At 32.2% G+C, this 13148-nt stretch overlaps 1 protein-coding gene across 1 annotated transcript; it reads right to left on the bottom strand.

The window, feature by feature from the left end:
- Positions 1-2347: 2347 nt before the first annotated feature.
- On the bottom strand, positions 2348-10947 carry LOC126706521 (wall-associated receptor kinase-like 8). Its single transcript, XM_050406028.1, has 3 exons — positions 9958-10947; positions 5114-5233; positions 2348-3643 (listed from the first exon to the last, which is right to left on the bottom strand). The coding sequence occupies exons 1-3, from the start codon at positions 10817-10819 to the stop codon at positions 2442-2444; spliced, it is 2184 nt and encodes a 727-aa protein (XP_050261985.1). The 5' UTR covers positions 10820-10947; the 3' UTR covers positions 2348-2441.
- Between the last annotated feature and the right edge of the window lie 2201 nt (positions 10948-13148).

The following is a 13148-nucleotide window of genomic DNA, read 5'->3' as shown; positions in this document are numbered from 1 at the left end:
CAAAGGAGAGTACACCTCGGCCAAGTAGACCGTGGCAGAGAAAAGTGGAGTAGCCACCTAGATTAGGTCTAGGAACCATATTGGGCCTTTTGGATCAATCACTTACATATATGGGTCCACATACTAGATTATAGGTTTGGAGTTTGGGTACGGCTTGGGAAGGTGTTAGGCACCCAAGATTGCCCGGCTTATGGGCCAGCCTCTATTATGTATTGCTAGGTCATATTTAATTAAAGAGTTTATTAAGAGAGCCCTAATCCTTAACCTAAACATACATCATGCACTTAAGAAAATAATACACCCAACATATTAAATATCACATCATAATAGGAAACAAATAAAACTTAATCAAAGGAAACAAATATAACGTAATCAATGAAAATAAATTAAACATGGCAAGTTGACAATTAAATATAAATACACAAGAAAAAGATATTAAATAAACTAAATATGGCAAAAAGATAAGCATGGCAAGTTGACAATTAAATATAAACACACAAGGAAAAGATATTAAATAAACTAAATATGGCAAAAAGATAAACATGGCAAGTTGACAATTAAATATAAACATAAAGGGAAAAGATATTAAATAAACTAATCATGACAAAAAGACTCAAACCAACATGGTAAATAATTAAACATAAATAATTAACCTAAAACAAAGTGAAACAGAATCAAATAACATGTTAAAATGTGATTAAAGTAATAAAAACAAGAGTTTACCCTAATATGGGTTTGGGATACGTACGCATATTCAATCATGCGTACGCATGGTTGAACCATGCATGTTAGAACCCTAAACACTTAAACTAACATGAAGCAAATAAAACAAACATCAATATAAACAAATAAACATGAAACAAAATCAAACAATTAAACTAAACTACATAAAATCATATCAACATGTCAAATTTAAGAAAAATCATGTAAGAATGAGCTAAAGAAACAAAAGAGGATCAAAAACAAAATATAACTAAGCCATGGTCATATTAATAAACATAAAAGATCTAACATCAACTAAAATAAGTAAGAACACTTAATAGTATTAAACAAAGAATCATGTGAATCCTAGGTAGCAAAGTGGGAAACCATGGAAAAGAAGCTCAACTTGCTTTAAAATCACATATTTGAAATTTTTTAACTGACCCTTTAGTGCCTATAACACAAAGATTAGATTGAGGACAAGGATAATCAAAAGAACACAACAATAGTTAGTAATCACAACTCAAGAACAAGAGATTTTGAAAAAGGTTTTGAGAAATCAATTTAGAAAAATAGTTTCTACCTTAGAACTCACTAAAGAGAGGTTTCTAATTTGTAAAAAAATGTGCAAAGGTGCTCTGTTGGTGTTTTAGAAAAGAGAATTAGGGTTTTAGAAAAAATGGAGACCAAAAAATCACTCACTTTAGCTAGCATTTTGATTGGAGACATAAGATGAATATTTAAAAGTTAAAATTAGGGTTTTGGGGACTTTTTAATGATCTTTGGACGTTCTCAAGAGTCTATGGGCCAGCCCATATCAAAACATGATGTTTTGGGCCCTTAAAATGAAGTTTTAAAACCCAGAAAATCGAACTACCTAGTTGGCCCAACTTCAAAAAGTTATAACTTACTCAATATAAGTCCAAATAAGGAAAAAAAAAATGTTAAAATTGAAGCCCAGGATGTATACTTTTCAATGAAACAGACCTCACTCAAAAATTCTTTGTGGACCAAAAGTTATGGTCAAAATAGTGAACACAGGTTATTTTTCAGTATCGATTTCAAAGAGATTTGAGCACTTTTGAGTTGTGATTACTTCCAAACTATTGTGAACTATTTAATTTCCCTTGGTTGACATATGTCAAGCTCATTATTGGGGCCGAGAACCAAAATTTATTAATGGGTACAAAATACGGAGTTTATAGATGTCTCTATTGGAAATGCCAAGATGTGCCAGTTAAGCTAAAAAACTCTCAACATCTTATTATGTCATCTTTTGTCATTTCTAACATCTAAAGAGCTTTTAATAAATTTGGTTACTAGATGTGGATAATAATTTCAAAACACTTTATCATCGAAGTTTGCTAATCACTCTAAACACTAAAACTTTTTTTTATAGTAAAAGCTCAATGGTTAAAAATATACTTTCTATGTCAATACCAAAAGGACGTAAACAAGACCAAACAAAGATATAATACCATTATTTAAGAGAGAGTGTTGTGTATAGTATAATTTGTCTTACCTCCTTTAAAAGTATCATGACTTTTGAGTGGAGATTGTGGCGTGTCTTTGTATAAGAACTCCATTCCCTCGCCCTTGTGTGTGTGTGTGTGTGTGTTTGTTTCTAAAATAGAAGAAGATATAATATCATTATTGCTTCTCTATTAGTAGGAGTTTAAAAATAGTAATATGATTTTATAATAGTTTACAACATGAAAAAAAAGTACATAGTTTATTAGTCAAAGTGATTTGATGGATAAAAGCGGTAGAACGTCTGATGATGAAGTTGCACCTGATTCTAAACATGAACTTGCTGAAATAGAAATCTCATTCCAAGGCCCTATTTCTTCATTTCTAACATATTCAAGCTCTTCAAAATTTGGTTGAACAAGAGAAATTTTTTGAACTCCCTCTAACTCCATCAAGATCTCTATCATCGTAGGTCGTTTCTTTCCATTCAAGTGCAAACATCTTTTTGCAAGGTCAGCAATTGCCATGACTTCATCTTTATTACTAACCTTACTTACTTGAGTATCAAGTATATCAAAGAGACGGTTCTCTTTCAGTGAATGAATGAAATATGTAGATAGACTTCGACCTTCTTGTGATCTCATTGAAGAAATTGGTTTTTCTCTTGTTAAAAGCTCAACAAGGACTACTCCAAAACTATAAACATCACTCTTTTCAGTAAATTGACCTGTTTGAAAGTATTCAGGATCCAAGTACCCAATAGTACCATATACTAGTGTGGTTACATGAGTTTGGTCAATAGCCATTGATCTTGAAGTGCCGAAATCTGCTACTTTTGCTCTATATTTGTCATCAAGGAGGATGTTTGAAGATTTTATGTCTCGATGGTAAATGGGTTGTGAAGCTGCTGAGTGTAAGTATGATAGAGCTCCTGCAATTTCTGTGACAATTCTTAAGCGCATATCCCATGTTAGTAATGGAAAATCTTCATTTTCTTCATGGAGATACTGAAAAAGTGTGCCATTGGGAATGAATTCATAAACTAACAAAGGAACTTCTGTCTCTAGACAACACCCGAGTAGTTTAACCACATTTCTATGATTAATTTGTGAAAGAATGATAATCTCATTAATGAATTGTTCAAGATTTCCCTCATCCACTGTGTTGCACTTTTTAATTGCCACAATTCTTCCATCAACTAACATTCCTTTATAAACCGTACCTTGTCCACCCTTACCAAGTATTCTGTTTTCATTAAAACGATTAGTCGCATTTTCCAACTCCTTTGAATTGAATAATTTTGTCTTCTGAACATTGTTTTCATTTGAAGATAATTGTTGTTGCAATAACAATCCACCATTCCTCTTGAAGAATTTTTGCTTGAGCTTGATTTTGTTTCTTTTCTTTATCACTTTGTATAATCTCCAAGTAATAAGGAGCAGAAGCAATACTCCAAAACTTGTACAAATAACTGCATACATCAAACAAATAAAATAGAAATATCACATCGACCTTATATACATACATACATATATATATATATATATAGAGAGAGAGAGAGAGAGAGAGAGGTTCGTGCTACACACAAGAATCTATTTGTTTGTGTGGTAGACTATAATAATTTATAAAATCTTAAATTGATTATGAAACTACGTCATTCCATGAATTGCTTATGTCTGACTTCAATTTGTGTCATAATTTGAAGAAGAAGTCATTACTTAAACATGCAAGGGCTTACAAAAATTTTCCATACTGTTTTAGATATAGCAAAAAAAACTCAAAATTTCAGATATTAAAACTTTTAAAAGGCCAAAAAATATTAAAGAATTAGAAGATTCATTACCTAGAAATTATTGAAACAAAACAGAATATATATGACTACACAATAAAGAAAAATAAGAGAAAGATGGGTTAATTTAGTTTTAGATATTGCCATAAAAAAAAAAAAAAAAAAACCTACACAATAGATAAATATAAGAGAAAAAAAAAGGTTACCTTCTTATTAATTTGAGATACAATTCTACTCTAGCATACCACTTTAGCCTAATATAAGTGTATATGTGTGTCAAATTTCCTCCTAGAAACTTAAACCCCAACCATTACCCCCCTCCCTTACACCCCACACCCCACAAACACTAATTATACTTGTGAAGTGACCATAACGCTAAGAGCACGCGGTGGTAAAATAGATTACCTTCAAAAATATAATCCATAATATAATTGTTGAGAGCCCATAAAGCAATAAGTTTTAATGACCTAAACTTTAAACAATAAAAAAAAGAATCATAAACAGAACAGATGATAGAGTTACAAATGCATCCAATATTCTTATTGTTTAGATGTTACACCTATGATTACTAAACAGAACAGAGGATAGAATTATTGGGCCTAGACTTTAAACAATGTAATAATAATAATAATAATAATAATAATAATAATAATAATGAAAATCATAAACAGAACAGATGATAGAGTTACAAATGCATCCTATATTCTTATTGTTTAGATGTTACACCCATGATTACTAAACAGAACAGATGATTGTCCTTCTCCTGGTAGATATGTGATCCTCCTATTAGTGTCTATAAAGGATACTCTTGGCCTAAGTATACCGAGGAATATATTGTCTCCCGTGGACTTAATTAAGAAAAACCAATGAACTAAAAATACAAATCTATTTGCCGAGTAAAAAAGAGAAGTAAGATGGATGCTTATTCACTCAGCGAGAAAGAACCATAAAATACATTAAAAAATTTTAACGAAAAAACACCACCATGGAGTCATAATAGATGTCAGTTGTACTGTCCCTCTTAAGTGTCACGAACCTTGTGCCATGGCATCTCTAGTCACATTATTGTTTACTGTATTCATTTTTCAAATTTAATGGTCACATATTTAGCACCAAAAAAAAAAAAAAAATTTAATGAGCACAAGGACATACCTATAATTGCTATCTTCACCCGAGACCTTGGCTTATTGCAAGTGTAACCACCTTCTGTATTCTCACAATTTGACTTGATGAGACATTTATTGAGTTTCTCGTCTTTGCATTCATTTATATCTGATAAGAATTTATAACACAAATTTATAAACTCATTAATTTTTTGTGCATTTTGGTACTTACAAGTGGCAACATATATACGAGTATTAGAACTGATTAGGTATAATTATACTTATTCTTCATTTATATCTAATAGAATGATGGACAAATTATTAAATTTATTAAAAAAATTTGGTGCTCACTCATATAGGTAACAGAGGTTGCAAAAGTACTAAGCACTAGACGTTCTTCAAAATTGATTTAGGTTAAATCCAAGGAGACTAATCAAGCTCAAATAGCCTTATTACTAGGACTGTCTTGGCTCTTAAGCATCCTAATCCGACAAGGGGAAAACATAAGCAGACTATAAACATAAGAGAATAAATTCAGTCTAGATGTGGCGTAAAAGGGTACTTTTACACCCTCCAATACTGATGTGCCACATCAGACTTTTGCAAATAAAATACTACCACACTAAATTAAACCCTCTTTAATACAGAAAACCAAATCCCACGCCACTTCTTCCCTAGCTAAACAGAGATGCTGCCGAGAATCTCCAATTATAGCCATTGGAGTGGGCTCATGTGACTCAGAAAGATAAGGAGCTAGTGAGAGAGAGAAGTCAGTTTCTAAGCCACTAACGGTGGTTGCGAGAGGCGGGGTGGTGGAGCTTGGTCGGCAACTGGAGATAAGGGAGCTTGAGAAGATTGGCCATGGGGCTAGTCCGATTAGAGAGAGAGAACAGCAGCAAATGGTTGTTGTCTTTTGAGCCCTGATTGTGAGTGGGAAGCTCTATTTCTTTTTTTTCTTTTTTTTTTTTGATGGGAAAGCTCTATTTCTTACTTTGTAATAACTAACGTGGTGTAATTAGTTAGATCGGATGGTGTAAAAAGAGGTTTTACAACCCATCCGGATAAAAATTGCACTCCATAAGAATGTTAATGGCTCAATCAAAAGCTAATGGTAAAAAAACCAAGAGTTTTACTAATGTATACTCTAAAGGTATACAATAATAAACTATTTTATAAAACTTTTTTATAGGAAAATGAAAAAGTAAATAACTTTTTTAACAGTTTTTTTTTTTCAATTTCCTATAAAATGCTTTCTAAAATGGATGATTAATGCATGCTGGACCTAAAAACTAAAAGGTGGTCAAAGCCAATTACAAGTGAATTATGATCAACTCAAAATCACTTTAGATTTCGAGTTTTGTGGCAAAACACTAATGCTAATTCAGCAAGAACATAAGAGCCCGTTTGGTAAAAGATTTCTAGTAATGTTGTTTGTATTTTTGGAAATACTTGTGGATAAAAACGTGTGTGAAAATACATGTAATGTTGTTTAAATACTGAAAATTGTTGTTTAAACAATGGTAACAAACGGGCCCTAAGACACCAATGAGTCTAAATAAAGAACTAAAAGGAATAAATTGTATAATAACTGTCCTTAAGATTTTACGAAATGGAACTCCTCACTTGAATTTTGTTGTCTAAATACCACAGTTAAGTTCATAACCTCTTTAAACTAAGATTTTACTAATAGAATATTCCATTTGAAAAAGATTTTTACTTAATGGATGAAATGACATTGCCCTTCTCTTGAATTTTATGGATGAACAACACTCCCATTAATGTACGTGTGTGTCTATATATATATATATATATATATATATATATAATTTAATTGTTACATGTATAAAAATCTTTAGAAGAAATGTCATTTCATAAAACTAATATTTGGGGAGAGTGTTATTTTGTAAAATCTTAAAGAAAGTTGGTGTAATTTATCCCAAAAAAGTGTTCAAGAATATAAATAAGAACATATAATATTTACTATATTATGTATTAGATTATTATATATAGTTTAGTTCAGATTAAATTAAAGTTAGAAAATTATAATATATGTTATTTTGAAAATATGTAACATTAGTGTTGTAAATGAGTAACTTAAAATGAACTTAAAATGAAAATGTGTAACATTAGAAGTATAAATGTTTAAAGATATAAGTTAACATCTTTGATATTTTAAAATTGTGCTGCTAGTAATTAGTGTTGTTAATGCGTTCAGCCAAGATAAATAGAGTGTTAAGTTTAGGATTGTTCATTTAATTTTGTTTTGATCAGGAGCTAAGTTCAAGCTCTTCACTAAATTAGACTACATATTCGAGTTTAGTTTGTTTTCTTGTTAAACAAACTCAAGCTTGTTCATTAACAACTAAATTAGCTCATTCTTTTCTTATTTATAGTAAACACCGCAACTTAAATATTTCATCTTGTAAGTGTGGAAGTTATATAATTTCAGTTAATTAGAGATAAAAGATTTTTATTTATGAACATATAAAAACTAGAGTTGAACCCAAAATGGGGTTTGAACTTTGGATCATTCAAACCCCAATCTACCATAGACATGGCAAAACGGGCAGGTGAGGTTCAGGTCAGGTCAATTGGGTTGCAGGTCAAAAATGGGTCATTTCAAGCAGGTTAAAAATGGGTTCATGTCAATCGGGTTGTGGGTCGGGTCGGGTCAGGTCATATTTTTCACATAATTTTTTTTTTTTTATATATAAATAAAACAACATGTATTTGCCATTTGGAAAGTTATGCAAAAAATTATTTGATGTAAAATGCATTTATTTGAATTCACTACTTATATCAAGAATGAACTCAGTCAAACTTATTAATACTTATTCAATAATTTTAAAATTATGCAAATCCTAACATTGCCATCTAAAACGAAATAACACAAAGATAAGTAAAATAAATACAAGTTTTATTTCTACACAATATCAACATCCCAAAATATAAAACAAAATTACATATGACTTATTGAATAACTCATTTGACAAAGAATAAAAACATATAAAAATTTATAATCTTGAAAATTAATTTTATAATTTATTATCAATTGTGGTTGACACTCTATTTCAATTTGAGATATATATTAAAATTTGATTGTTTACTTATTTATACATGATCTCTTTTATGAATATCATATCATTATTAAACAACACACACTCTATGAAATGTCATAATGTGTTTTGAAAAGCCATTTATTTTGGACATAAATTATTAAAAAATAGGTCTAAGCATTCATAATTTATGCTAATTTGATACTTTGATTTTACTATTTTCACACTTGTGAATGTTTCTCACATATGTATACAATTTTAAATCTATGTTTTTAACTCTATTGTAACCAGATTATCTTGGCATGTGTTTTGCTATTTGATATCTAAACATCTTTACTCATTACAAAATGTTCAACCATTTATCTTTTAATTAATTTGCATGCAATTATGTAAATGTCTCAATTGTTTCCTTAAAACTCATAACAAACAATTAAACCGATATTGTCTTTATTTTATTTTATTTTATTACCCAAAAAAAAAAGTTTTCAAAAATGGTTTGGGTACGGGTCGGGTCACAGGTCAACCCATTTTTTGCTTCGAGTTAAAAAAATCAGATTCGGGTCAAGTATTTTTTGGGTTAGGCCGATCAGAATTCTAACCCGTTTTGTCATGTCTAATTTGCTACCATGCCTTCAGAGTCGTTGCTGGGGTTAAGCGGGAATTATAATTAAGAGGCACCAAGACAACGCTGGTGGAGCTTGTTTACTACTATTTCATTATTTAAACTACCAAATAGAAATAGTTTCGAGACTTTGGGATAGTTTTCTTGATCAATGGACTTCTTCTAATTAAGAAGTCCAGGTCAAACCATGCCTTCACTTGTATTATGCATTTTACCAACAGCTTTCACCCACCAATTTGGCTTGACTCTGAACCTTGAGAAGAAAAAATATCTGTCTTCCTTCTTTTCTGGTTCACATGTACTCCATTTACAAGTCTTCAGTGTGGTCAAAACGTTACACGTGGGAGCAAGAGATTTGATTTGTAGACCTGGTAAGTGATCTTTGTCAACATTTTACGGTGTTTATTTGGTTGTAAAATGTTGGTCAAATTGAGAATATTTTTAGTCGAGTGTAAAACGTACGAAAGACAAAAAATTATGAAATGTTTTACGCATAAAAGGAGGGTAAAACATTTTACGAACTCTCAGCTGCTCTCTTCTCATGCTCAGTTCACTCCGCCCCTCCCGTCTCTCTGTGCTGCCTTCGTTGACCTTTGCCACCGCTGCCACCTTTCTGATCTCGCGTTGCATCTTCCTTCGTCGCCGCCGCTACTGATGAAATGCTGCTCAAATCTCGTCGCCCCTAGCTACAATCTCGCACAGCTCCGAACTCTGGTGGAAATCGAATAGCTTAGATAATCGCTGCTCAGATTTTGACCCATAAGCTCCAGTGACCCAAATGCAAACGCCACCCACCTCTCTCACTCTTTCACGCCGATCAAGTTCTTTGGTTTTGATCTAGCCGAGCTGGTGGTTTAATACTCAGATTTGTGGGTCATTAGTGGTTTAACGGTCAGATTTTTGGGGTGTTCTTTTTTGGAATATGGGGTTGTAGGTTGCTGTGGTGGTGGTTTTTTCTCTTCCCGATCTGGATTTTTGAGTGGCCGGTGGTGGTTTGTGTAGCTGTACTTGCATTTGGTGGGTTTCAGAACTAGGAAATTTTTTTTATTCATTTTACAATGAAATAAATATAGAAAAAATGATTATCATAGCACTTTCAGAATAAAATGCAAATTGAAAATAATTTTGAAATATTTTAGCATTTTACAATGAAACAAATAGAGTGGTAAAAACTATGCATGGGAAAAACTAAAGCAGTTGGTAATTGAAGTTTACCTTGACATCCCGTGTTAAGATAAGGATTTCCTTTGTATCCATCACGGCAATAATAATAATCCGCCCCGTAATTTGTGTAGTACGAATCTGCATTCCGTCTACGCAAATCTTGTGGATCAATGGCCGCAGTAAAGTTTGATGTTGTCCACTCCAGCACCACAGGAACTTTGTCCCAAATCGGCACTTCGTTAGAGGGATCTGTTATGTTTGCGAACCAATTCTGTTGTGCTAGGAAGGCATAATTGCATTTATCCCTGCCATTGTTGTTTTCATCTATACTTTTGAATTTTACATCAAGTACTTGAATCCCGTAAGGGACTGTGGTCTGGCAGCAGTTGATGCCCGAACAGCTATTATTGCCTGTCATGTTTTTACTATTGCAATAGGATCTGCACCCAACCAGAACCATAGGATCAATACCGGTCATTACCGCCATATTGTCGCAACCAGTGGAAATGAATATATTCCGATACGACGAGAAGTAAAAAGGACTTCCCCTCATATTCACACCACCACTTCGCTGACCCATACAATACGAAGAAATATTTGGCATGTTGACTCGAACGATTCCTGGCTCATAAGGAGAGTAAGAATCAATACCAGTCAAATCACCAATTTTGATTTCCAGCAACTCCGCGTCAATACTAGTTAAGAAGGCTTTAGCAGAGTTCCCAGCAGTTTCATTGCAAACAACTTCGAACCACTTCTCCATGTAGCAATTGCCTCCGATTCCAAAAGGGTATGGAATGCTAACATTTCCACAGCGATCACGACACTTGGGTTTCACCATAGGTGCTGCTGCTGCTAATCCATATGTCAGCAGAAGTAAGAAAGTAATTCGGATTACAAATTGCACAGCCATTCAATTTCTGGGTCTCCTTTACAGTTCAACAAAGCAAGCAAACCATATATGCCAACAAAAGTATAGCTAGATAAGATATTTTTTCTGCACTCTCCGTCTTTGCTCCTTCGTTATTTGCTTGAGCTTTATAAATGGACAGATCACGACACGTGATAATACCCCAACTTGCACGCCTTAATTAATTGATGTCTGTAGAATTTTCTTCGAGTTAAAATAAGCGGCCATGAAATAACCAACAAACCATATCTCTTAATTTTTAGATTTACTAGTAGCAGTCATTATCTGTCGATAAAGGAGTTCGTTCCTACCATTTTCCAAAAGCATTGAAGAATAGAAAAGTAAGAAAAGTCATCACTAAAGAACTGCAGGAATTTGTTTGATTCTGGAAGACCAAGTCTTAATAGACTCCCGTGAACGTTTATATACCGATATTTTCCAATCTCTAGTTTGACATGCTTGTAAATGATAATGATGCACATTTGACAAATGAGTAAAAAGAGGCAAACTGTCGCATTCTATCATAAATTTCAATACAAATGGCTTCAAGACTCAAGAGTACGACTCCATCGATTGATTCCAGCTAGCTGCTTATTATACATATAGAAACTAGTTATTACTATAACTACTTCGAAAATGACTAAATTACAAGAATTTCTATGATAAAAATAATTTTGAACAATTGATGAGTGCTTTTTGTTGTTGCTTGAATATATCTTTTTAGTACGAATCATAACTAACTCATATGGTAATTTCTTCGATGTTGGGGTGTTAGTGTTACCGTGTTACTTCTTAAATATTACCTTGCATTGCTATGGTTATGTTTTCTTTTGATTTCTCTCTTATCTTATGTATTGTAACTTTATGCACCTGTGGCACCTTACAAGTCCTCGGCATAGCTGATATTACACTTGTAAGGTGGAGTGCCATAGGGATGATGGTGAAACTAATCTAGGTTTGAGTGTTTAGAGAATTGATGAATGTTTTATGTCTCGGAGTACGTGGATGAGAGAGAGAAGAAAAATGCATAACAATTCAGTTAGAGCATCAGCATTGGTGGTGTCAAAAATTTAGCAATTTGGTATCTCAAAAAACTATTTTATCTATTTTACCACCTCTTTTTACCAAATATCCAACATTAGTGATTTTATTTTAGCATTCAACACAATAAAATAATATAAACAACACAATAAAAATAATATATCTACTACAATAAACAACAACAACCACCGCTAATGCAATAAAATAATATATCTTTTATTTTTTTAACTATTTGTGCACTGTAGCTCAATAGCCATCTTTTACCATCTTTTTTTTAATACTTTATTTATTTATTTATTTTACTTGGTTTAGGATTTTGTTCCTTTTCTTACTAGGTTAGTAGAATTAATATCATAGGTCCAAATTGTTTCCCTTGCTTCTTAGAATAAAATGATTGGAACTCTATTTAAAGCAAGGGAGTCAATTTCATACTGGAGGCTGTACCGATTTGACCGATAGAACGATATATTTTGGTACTGATCAATATCGGTGTACCGTTTTGGGTTTACCATTATTTTTTATATTTATAAATATGTGTGTGTGTGTGTGTGTGTGTGTGTATTATAATTAATATAAAAGTTTACCATAAAACATTACCTCAATTCAAAACAAATTATTCATAGTTTTAGACTTTAGCATCAATTAAAATATATATATATATATATATATATATATATATAATAGAAAGCTTAATTTTTCATTGCATACTAAGAAAAAAAAAATACTAATAAGTTAATGCAAATAAGTTACTATTCTGCCTTTACAAAAATTCAAAAATTATAAAACTAAAAATAAAAAAATAAAGCTTTTTTTGTACCCGCCGGTACGCCTGGTATCAGCCAGTATTACCTGAAATTGGCCGGTATTTAAACCGATAAGAAACGTTGGCGTTTCGATACCGGTATACGTACCAGTACAGTACATACTGGCCGGTACCGGTACGGTATTGACTACATTGATTTAAAGACCCTAGGGATGAGTACTGTTCACAGTATGCTTAATTAATAATTTTTTTTTCTTTGAAATTTTTCCTTCAATCAACCTGTTTAAAGATCCTAGGTTCTAATATCCCATCTTGGTGGTGACTCCGAACATATATAGATGCTGATTCTTACGTTTTTTTTTTTTTTTTTTTTTTCCCCCACAATTTTCTTTTAAAAATTTTCATGCATAAGGTGTAAAATTAGATGTCCTCTTTTCTTAGCTAATTTTTAGATTACGTGACCTAAATATTGCTAGTAATTTCCATATCTTCATTATTCATGCAAAAGATTGACTAGTAGCTAGGGGC

This window comes from Quercus robur, chromosome 11 (assembly GCF_932294415.1).
Source record: "Quercus robur chromosome 11, dhQueRobu3.1, whole genome shotgun sequence".
Taxonomy (NCBI): domain Eukaryota; kingdom Viridiplantae; phylum Streptophyta; class Magnoliopsida; order Fagales; family Fagaceae; genus Quercus; species Quercus robur.
The sequence above is the reverse complement of the archived record's forward strand: the minus strand, read 5'-3'. Positions and strand labels throughout refer to the sequence as shown.

What these genes read in the sequence shown, in the direction of transcription:
- LOC126706521 (XM_050406028.1), bottom strand. Translation starts at nt 10,819, where the DNA reads ATGGCTGTGCAATTTGTAATCCGAATTACTTTCTTACTTCTGCTGACA. An exon ending in TCTTAACACGGGATGTCAAG is followed by an intron (nt 5,234 to 9,957) that starts GTAAACTTCAAT and finishes AATTCTTATCAG; the next exon opens with ATATAAATGAATGCAAAGAC. An exon ending in GGTGAAGATAGCAATTATAG is followed by an intron (nt 3,644 to 5,113) that starts GTATGTCCTTGT and finishes TGATGTATGCAG; the next exon opens with TTATTTGTACAAGTTTTGGA.